The 10,167-nt window shown below is 46.7% G+C and overlaps 1 protein-coding gene across 3 annotated transcripts in view; it reads right to left on the reverse strand.

Annotated features, from left to right (window-relative positions):
- The window catches only part of Rarb (retinoic acid receptor beta), a 664,387-nt gene that overhangs the window by 10,209 nt on the left and 644,011 nt on the right, over positions 1-10,167 (reverse strand). For all 3 annotated transcript variants that reach the window (XM_029469076.1, XM_021181692.1, XM_029469077.1), the window contains one exon: positions 5,145-5,305. In XM_029469076.1, the coding sequence (XP_029324936.1) occupies positions 5,145-5,305 (161 nt within the window). The remainder of the gene's footprint in view (positions 1-5,144; positions 5,306-10,167) is intronic.

Genomic DNA, 10,167 nt, shown 5'->3' on the forward strand with positions numbered 1-10,167 from the left:
AGACAGGGTTTCTCTGTATAGCCCTGGCTGTCCTGGAACTCACTTTGTAGACCAGGCTGGCCTCGAACTCAGAAATCCTGCAATACTTTCTAAATCAAGCAAAGGTAAAGACAGCCACCAAAGGCAGAAGGCGTGGGTGGGGAACCCTAGAATTGTCAGAGGGCCCTCTTGAGTGAATACTTTCACTCCTTTGGCCTGAGAGGCAAAAATAGTGCTACTTCAAGTTTCCCAGGTAGTGAAACATTTCTGAGGTAACTCCACAAGTTATTGAGTACTGAGAGCTGAGTACATCTGGCTGGGAAAAAGCAGGCAGAATGAGAAAATGGCAGGCAGGTACGTACAATACAGAGGACTATGAGGGAGGAAGTTATGGGCTGGTTCAAGGTGATAGAGCTTTGAGGCAACAGAGGGTATCAGAATTCTGGTCTCATGGCACCCCAAGTGTCTTACCCCAACCTGGGTAGTGCAACTCTCTTAAGGAGCCAGACTTTCTGAGTTCTAGGTTTTCTCCTTCCTGGCCAAACATGTGATTTCTCTATAAAGCAAGCCATGCCTAGAATTGCTTACAATCTTGCTATTTTAATGCTTGTCTCTCAGAGTCTATTGGTAAGTTCATGACTCTGTCTGTAGCCAATATTCTGGGCTTTAAAGCTCCTTGAATCTTCATGGTTCAAGTTTCCAAACCTTTCCCAGGTCAGGTTATGTCCCGTGAAACCCCATGATAGAGTGAAGGGCAACACATGGCAAAGAGGCCTGTGCTCCTAGGAAACTAGAGTCATAGTTGCCAACTTTTCTGGAAGTCAAGCATGTGACTCTAAATGATGTCAAGCTACTCACAGGATCCAGGCAGGGGACAACCCTCCTCCACTCTACATACTCTTTCTGCCAGAAACTGCATAAGACTCGCTGAGACCCTTTTCTCACAGAACCAACCATCTGGCTACACATGAAGACTGTACCACCAAGATCGTCATTATAGAGATGAGGATCCCAGACTTACGGGATGATTAAGTGCCACCTAAGCAACATCAGAGATAGCAGAGTGCCTGGTAATGGCCTTCCTGCTTAGGTCTGGGGTAGACGGTAGTAGGTGTGTATCTGTGTCCTTGTCTCATCCATTCTGGCTTCTTCCCAGGATCTGCTAATGTGTCCCTAATTGACTATAATTTAAGGAATAAAAGCTACAGTGAAAGATTGGCAGAAGTGGTTGTCTGTTGTCTGATTCTTCCCTGCCCACTTATGCCACAGGCACCTGACACATGTGCTACCCTGGGAGAGGGACAGGACGGTTCTTGCCTTTGAAGCATTGCCTCCCTATAAAAAGCTTTTAACAAATGCTGAATTCAGATCTGGGAGCTCGCTCGCAGAGGATGTGCAGGGGCTGCTATTGTTTATGTGTATTCCAGAAAGGGTTTGAAGTTCCTTACACTGAAAACAAAGCCAGGTCTAGGCAGAGATGGTAAAAATAAAGGGACTCCAGTCTGCTGGAGGCAGCTCAGAGGGCTGAAGGACAGGGGTACACTAGCCTGAAGGTTGTCCTGCAGCCCAGCAGGGAGAGTCTGACCTCTGATGAACTTATTATGTCTCTCTCACTCCATTCGAAAGGTCCCCAACCAGAGCGTTTGGGATGATGGTTGCCAGGAGTCAGGTGGGCTGGACTATGGTATCTGAGCACTTGGTCTCAGGCAGATGCTATTGCTGGAGAGTGTAGAACCATTCAGATATGTGGTCTAGCTAGAGCAGGACCAGGGCCACTAGAGGTTAAACTTTGCAGGTCTTATCCAGCCACTGTTTCCTGCCATAATGTCTGCTTGCTGCCCTGCCATGAGTACCCCCACACTTCTGTATGATGGCAAGTCCTCAGAAACTCTGAGCCAAAAGAAGCATTTCCTCCCGCAAGTTGCTTCTGACAGGCATTTTGTCACCGCAACATAGAACTAACACAGAAGATTGGACCCACAGCGACATACGTGGAAAGTGGTCAGGAAGCAACATGGATACCCCTCAGCCTTAACTTTAAAACTAAGATTTGATGTGGTCGCTTATCTGAAAGGATATTCCAAGATTACAGAAAGGTAACTGGAGAGAGTCATACCTCACCACTGAGGTAGTTGAGGCTAGACTTTGCTGAAGAAGGCTGGCAGAAAAGACTCATTGTCCTGCTAAGGTGGCAAGAAGGATGGGATGTCTCTCCACTGCGGCTGCTTATCTGAGGATAGGCACTACCTCTAGGGAGCTGTGCCTTATATAGGAGTGATCTTACTGAAGCTAAGGCCACACCTGGAGGTGGGCCCCTAGAGGAGGCAAACACTACCCATTGCAACTAGGCCATTTCATCTAATTATCTTGTGAGTCACGATATGAGGGTCTGTGTGGGCCATGTTTAGATACCTCCGTGTGGAGAAGAGTGAGGGTCTCTGGTCAGTGGAGCATGGTCCCTGGTGTGGTTATATTCAGGGTTGCACTTCTAGCTCTGCCTTCTCGTCCTCTTCAAGGGACCTGCTTCTTTCGCATCCAAAAGGATGCAAAATGCCTTTTCTGGCATTAGGAGTTTGGTTTGTTCCTAGGAAGCAAAGTACCTGCTGTCTAGAGCTACTGCCTAGCCTACTGCATAGGGTGCAGTTTAAGTCCCGTGTCTAATACTGGACCACAAAACACAGAAAAAGGTACTTAATCTTTTTATAGCTTGGCTTGGCCAGGGTCACTAGAGGTTAAACTTTGCAGGTCATATGCAGCCACTGTTTTCTGCCATAATGTCTGCTTTCTGGTCACTTTAACCATCCTCTCCCATTGGTCAACAGTCCCCACTCATAGGGTCCTCAGAAGGAGAAAGGGATGAGTCTCCTGCTTATGGCTCCTGTAAGTGGTGACTACTTGGAAAATTCCAGCTGCGAAGATGATAACCACCAAAACAAAGACTCTGATTTGCTATCAAATGTTCTCCATCATTTACACATGGGGAGACAGGAGCCTCTACTGTCTTTGAAGGCTGGACCCAATGTCTCTACCCTTCAGTTTAAGGCTCACCTTGACACTAAGCCAGACACAATGATACGGTGCCTATAACACTATTCCTGGTAACCATCTCCAAAAGGAAGAAGGACCCTTCTCAATGGCACTAGTCAAAAGTCATCCACAGTGTCTGCAGAGTCCCAGTCAGTTCCCATCCAGGGGATGGGTATGGGCTTGTTGGTGTTTCTATCATGCCCTGTCAATATAAGAGGTCTCATTCTAAAATTATTCTAGGAATAGATCTCATTTCAACCTCCTAGCCATGGCAGCAGCCCATGGACCAGTGAGATAGAAGCCGTGCTCACACCTCCTAGCTGAGGCGAGCTGGGCGAGCTGGGCGAGCTGGGACTCTTGGCTTGTGCTCTCATATACCTGTGCTTTCCAGTCTTTGTGCCCTTCTCATATGGATGTGACAATTTTCTGGAAGCATCCAGTCTTGTCCTACTTTGGGCTAAAACAGTGAACCCCAACACAGTGGGGACTGGGCTTGTCCCAGCAGGCAGGCCTGCATTTCTGCTTCCCCTGATGAGGGCAGAAAAAGCCCCCAAAGGTCATTCTTGACTGTGGCTTTTCAGCATGGGCTGCAGAGAGCTGCTTCAGCATCCCAGAAGCATGTGCTGCCTTCCAGCCACCCCCAGGGAGCTGGAGTCAGTGTCTTTTCAGGATCACCAAGTGCCTCTGCTGCCACAAGCTCTGGAAGTGGCTCCCCATCACATATGCAAAATCCTCTGTTCCGTCAGAAGACACATTGGCTTGTACCTCAGCAGCTTCGACTCTCACAGGAGCATCGGGTTTCCTGGGCATCTGCCCAGCACGGCCCAGCACCATGTTGCCCAGAGCCCTCTTGGCCTGCCCTAGCCACCTCTGCCATTTGCAGAGGGACTAACATTCATGTACAGGACACCATGTACTCCTACAGTGTGGCTTCAAAGTCCCACTTTCCACTGTCCCTGCTCCTTCATGGAATCATCATTGATTTTTTTTTTATTCTGAGGATTTTCATGCTATTATTTTCCCAGCATGCCTATTATCAAACCAGAGATGGAATACCCTCACTTTGAGCACATTTTCTAGTAAACAATGTAGGCAACAATATGAGTCATTGAAAGAGATCAGAAAAAAAAAAAAGAAAAAAGAAAAAAAAAAGCTGGACATGGTGGCACATGCCTTTAATCCCAGCACTTGGGAGGCAGAGGCAGGCAGATTTCTGAGTTTGAGGACAGCCTGGTCTACAAAGTGAGTTCCAGGAAAGTCAGGGCTATACAGAGAAACCCTGTCTCGAAAAACCAAAAAAAGAACAGAAAAAAAAAAGAAAAGAAAAGAAAAAGAAAAAAAAGAAAACCAAAAAAACCAAACAAACAAAAAAGAAAAGAAAAGAAAAGAAAACGAAAGAAAGAGATCATGTTCTTGAATGTCCATTAATTCATTTCTCAAGTATCTACTGAGTGTCCAGTGTGTGCAACAAACTAAGAGTGTATGTTACTGATACAATACATGCTAACCTTGAAAAATTCAAGGTCACATGAAATCACCTGGAGCATCCTCCAAACAAAGATCCCCACAAACTCTTATCTCTCTCTCTGCCTCTTCCATGCTTTACAACCATAGTAAAATCCACTTCTAACTAGAGTGGAACACATGGAGCTACCTATTTATTGGGCCCAGATCACCCCTGTCCTGTACCCTTCCAGATTTTCTTGAGATTATTCACATTCCTCCTGCAAGCCAGACTATGACCCAGAGGATGGGTGACTCCATAATCCTTCCTGGGATCTGTAGCTGGGTTGATATTTAAGAGATGAACCCCAGACCTCCTCCAGGTTAGATATCTGCCATAACCTACACAATAAATTTCTGGCTTGAGCAGACCAAAATCCCCAAGAGGAGACACCATCATAAATAAATTGTGCTGTCACTGCCCAGCATGCACGCCACCTACAGTAGGTACTCATGGATGAACAACTGCTGTAGTTCCTGTCCCAGTGATACATATGGGGGAAGGGGCAGCAGGTGTCCTGACTGGCTGACAGGCCACTGAGCATATCTGCCTGGCACAAGAAACTGTATGGGAACTATGTGTGTGCACAAGGGCCAATGTCCACAGCCCTGGCATCTTGGGCAGTGGCTCTTACCGTGGTGTATTTACCCAGCTGGCAGAGTGAGGGAAAGGTTTCCTGGTGGGCTTTCCGGATCTTCTCAGTGAGGTCGTCTAGCTCCGCTGTCATCTCATAGCTCTCTGTGCATTCCTGCTTTGAAGGCTCCTTCTTTTTCTTGTTCCTGTCATTCCTAACAGCTGGAAAAGAGAGATGAGAGGATATAGAGGGTCAGGTTATGCATCTGTGCAAGAAGTCCCCACTCCCAGCTCTGACTCTTGGAATAAGAGCAGCAAGAAAAGAGGGAGCAGTTTACAGCTAGAAAAGGAACTTGATGGCCTCTAGTGGAACCATGCCTGCCTTTCCTAGTGTGCAGTGTGCACACACTTCAGTCTGTGTAAGCTTGACCTGAAAGTCGTTCCCATGCAAGCTGCATGCCTTGAGTGGGAAGGGTCATAAGGCTGGTCCTGAGTGACTGTACTACATGGTCCCTGTCCTGGCTAGGTTTTTGCTTGTTTTTTTTTTTTTTTTCACCTTGCCACAAACTAATTTGGGAAGAGAAAATTCAATGGGGAAATGATTCCATCAGATTGCCTGTAGACAAGCTAGTAGGGCATATCTTGATTAATGACAGATGGATGGGTGGGGCCCAGTTCACCCCTGGCAGGTAGTGTTGTACATTATAACAAAGCAGGCTGAGCAAGCTACAAAAGCAGGCCAGTAAGTAGCATTCCTCTACCTGGAAGATGAAATAACTGAACCCACAAGTTGCTATTATTTATGATATTAACCACAACAAAGAAAATCTGACAAGGACAGGTCCCTCTCAGTGTTGCTTCATACATAGCAAGTATAGTCTATCTGAATAGTCTCATTTATTTATTTATTTACTTTTCTGGCTGCTACCTGGAAAGATTCTGCTTGAGGATGATAAGACAATTGTTTATGACCCTTGATGTGTTATTCTTAGATTTCTTGTGTTAACCATACAATATCCCATTACTCAGGTTATTTAAAACAGTATGAAACCCTCAGCCAGGACAACTGTTCATTCATGCACATCTACATTCACAGACACCCAGTTCCAGGTCACTTTATGGGCCACCTGTCTCTGCACGTCTTAGCCCAACAAGACACTGGCACACAATATTCAGGACTCAGAGCTATAGGACAGCCTCCTCCAAGGGCCAGATCTCTTTCTGGCTGTGAGTGAGTGCATGTAAAGCTCTTGGCTAGGGTCACTTGGAAGGAACCTGAAACCCAGGGAGGTAGATAAGTGATACCAGATCACACAGACCCTCCAGGGTGTCAGGACCGAGGCTGCCCGGATATGTATGATGCCAGCATGACCTGGGCATGTGTGATGCAAGATGACCCACGGCATAATCTGATCTGCCTAAGAGGATTTGGCTTGGATGTTTCCCTAAGGGCACAGAGGACAACAGGACATGCACTGTCCATACTAGGAAAATCCTCAGGCCCTGTGCGGGCAGGAGATGAGGGCAGAGACAGGGAGACATGAAAGGGGAGGCAGAGTGAGGAGAGAGGAGAATTGTTGGAAGTGAGGGCAGCCAATGGCAGGGGGTAAGTCAGCACTTGTATAAGCAGTGCACTGGGGCCACTGCTGGGAAGAAGAGCACGTTGTAGTGTCTTGATACCTGAGCCTGAAGGTTTGACCACAGAACTCATGTAATCCTCCTTCAAGGAGGTAGAACTGACAAGTTCTCTCTTTACTGGATGTAGCGGGGTCTTTGTGTTGGTCTCTTGTAGCTCTGTGATCAGACAGACCTTCCTTGGAGCTATGAGGAGTGGGTGAAAGGCCTCCCATTGTAAAGTGTGCATGTGCATGTGTAGCGTTGCAGAAGCAGCATGCAATAAGGTGGGCAGCACAGTGGCAAACTGTGGTTTCTAGGCTCTCCCATGGGATGGTATTCTGCCAGGGAGAGGATAGTGTATCCCAAAGGCTTGTGTGTAGATATCTTGGGCTCTTGTACTAGACATTAGACCCCTCCTTTGACCTCTGCTTTGCCAACAGAGGTAAAACCTAACTAAGCAACAAGTCTTTTCCAAACAGCTTTGAGGAAGGTCTATTGTTTCTCAGAGTTACCATATGGCCCAGAACCTCCTGCTCTGTCACACACTTCAGAGCTAACCTAACAGCAACATGTATGAAAATTGCAAGCGTGATTCTCATCACTCCCAGCACCACCTGCCCCAGTGAGGAGCAGTCCACAAGCTTGTCTGTGGGTTGCACATAAACTAAAGACTCATCAAATTCTGGACTATTGCTTGCTATCAAAAGAAAGACACACGGATGCAATCTATACTGTGCATGAACTCTGAAACTGTGCTGAGGGAAGAGGCCAGTTGCTAAAGGCCTTGTAGTATACCTTTTCTTTTGTATACAATATCCATAGTCAGACAGTGTGGCTGTGAAGGATTTGGGTTGGGGGAAGGAGGCTGGAAGTGTTTCTCCTTGAAGAACAGAAGGTGTCTGGATTTCATAGTGGTGCAGAAGCAATAACTCCATGAACACAGCACATTTCACATGACTAGTGCCTCACTGCATGCCTTTTGGAGACTTTCTCAGGACAGTTCTGAGGCCACAAGTCTCTAAACACCTCTGACCAGAGGCAGAGGACAAATTTCACCTTTGACCCTCAAACACACATCAGTTCCAATGAGGGGCAACCAGTGCTGTAAGTTCAGGAATCATAGGTCATAAAACCCCACAGGAGCTGGGGCAGGAGTTCCTTCTGTCTCTAGGGCTCAGAACCCCCTCTCTGCAAGCAGTAGAGGAAGATTTCAGTGGAATATACAGAAAATCAGAGGAAGGGAGTCACTTCAAAAGGATCAAGCAGCCTTGGGGCCTTCTCTCTAGTAGTTTTTCCCAGAAGGAGATGTGCTGTGTTCCCAAAGTCTCTACCTCTGAATGGAGCTGATCTAGATCCTAGAGAAATGAAATCTCCTGTGGTAGTGGTGCTGTGTATTATATGTGTATTATATGTGTGGGTAGTGGTGCTGTGTATTATATGTGTACTATATGTGTGGATAGTTGTGGAGAGCTGTGCCGCGAGCAATCGCCATTATAAGATGGCTGGCCTCCGCTGTGCCTAACTAGTAAACAAGCCTTGTACACAGGTGCGAGAGTGAACTCACGCCTAGTCACTGCCTATCTCGGGGCGTAGTAATGGGGTGATGGGCGAGCAAGGAGCTGACATGCCACATCAGGTGCTGAAACGCCATGGCTGAGGGCTATATAAGCAACGCCATTTTCCGGGGTCTGGGTCTTCCCTCCTGAAGAAGCAATAAAGCTTTTTGCTGCAGAAGATTCCAGTTGTCCGAGTGTGATCTTGCCAGCGAGAACGATAGCTCAGGACAGATAGTGGTGCTGTGTATTATATGTATATCATAACCTGAACCTTGGATTGCTTGTTGTAACATATCGTCCACTCCTCACAGCAACCTAAATGGATGGGGTGGATGGAGATTCTGTGGAAACCCTGCATCTTGCAGGTAACTTGGCTGGTTCTGAATGTTATGTAGGCTATACTGTGTGTCACCTGTCACACAAACTGATAATGAAGCCCTGTGAAGGATGCCAGGGAGAACTTAGCATGCTTGATGCTGTGTGAAGGTCCTCACTGTGTCTGTAGGCATTCGAGTGAGAGCAATGGTCACAGAGCCCAAGATCCTTCTCCCTGTGTCCTCAGACTTATCTCTCCCCCAAAGCCCCTGGCTGTTGAATGAAGCCACCTATCCACTATGGACCTGGGGTTTGACAAGCTGCTTTCTCCTTCTGGAGAAGACAGTGGGCATACATGGTCAGTTTGCATCAGAGCCTGCTCCATGCCCCATTGCTCTGAGGAACACAGGAAAGGAAAGGCTTTATTCTACTTCCTCCATATTCCCAAAGTTTGACACAGCCCCACCCACAGTGGGCTTTCAGAGACTGTCCTGTGAGTGGCATGGAGATTGGGTGACTTAATATGGGGTTCCATCCGTTTTTGGGGGCATGTATGTGGCCAGACAGAGCTCATCTGAGCTGTTCCTTCTCAAAATTAACAACCTTGCTGTCACCTAGTGGTCTGCAGAGGAATCACTGCCTGCCCCTTTGGCAGTGGCCAGGAGGGTGATGTAAGGGTGGGAGTGTGATTTATGCACCTGTGATAGGACCTGGCCCGATGTTTGCAAAGTGCTTCTTGGAGTAAAGGTGCTTCATAAATATCAGGCATTCTACCCGTGAGGGGCAAAGTGCTACAAATCAGATTTGGTGGCATGAAAGTAACATATTTATGATCCACTATCATATTGCAAATGAAATGAATGTAATAAAAATGCCACTTATACAAATACCTCTGATGTACAGATCCCGACCTATGAATATGAAAACAGACACCCAAGCACTTTTATTTGAATGTCTAATCATGGAAATAAATGAAGCCATGTTCATTTTAATGTGTGCACTTGTGCATGTATCTGGAATATTGATTTTCATGCACATGATAAAAATTTAATGCAGGAAACACAAGAAAGCTGTGAGCTCCACATGGACCCAGGAAGGAGACAGCAGCCCTTTCCTGAAATTTCCTTTTCATCAACAAGAAAATGCAAAAAGACTTTTTCATATTTAGTTTAGCAAAGGGAGCATAATGGTCTATTTATTCTTGCTTGAAAATTAAAGTCTGAAGCTCACACATCCTCAGCTCCCTGCTAACTGCAAGAATAATGGGTCACAGTTGGTGAGTGAAGCTATCCTGTAACTACTGTACTGGGATGCTCAAGAGAGAAACATGAAAGTACGGTTTAATCTGAGTTTAAAGACTGTTTTCTGGACTAATTATGTAAATGAACTGCCATGGACGTGAAGGCAGGTGGATGTATCACTAATTGTTGAGAGACTACTTTTCCCATAACTTAAGGATCGAGTGGCTGGTGCTCAAGCACTTTAACACAGACAGTCCCAGTGTGAAGTTGGGCTGAGCTGTGCTGTGCTGTGCTGTGCTGTTCTGTGCTGTGCTGTGCTGTGCTGGGCTGTGCTGGGCTGTGCTGGGCTGTGCTG

The sequence above is a fragment of the Mus caroli genome, chromosome 14 (genome assembly GCF_900094665.2).
Source record: "Mus caroli chromosome 14, CAROLI_EIJ_v1.1, whole genome shotgun sequence".
In the NCBI taxonomy this organism is placed as follows: domain Eukaryota; kingdom Metazoa; phylum Chordata; class Mammalia; order Rodentia; family Muridae; genus Mus; species Mus caroli.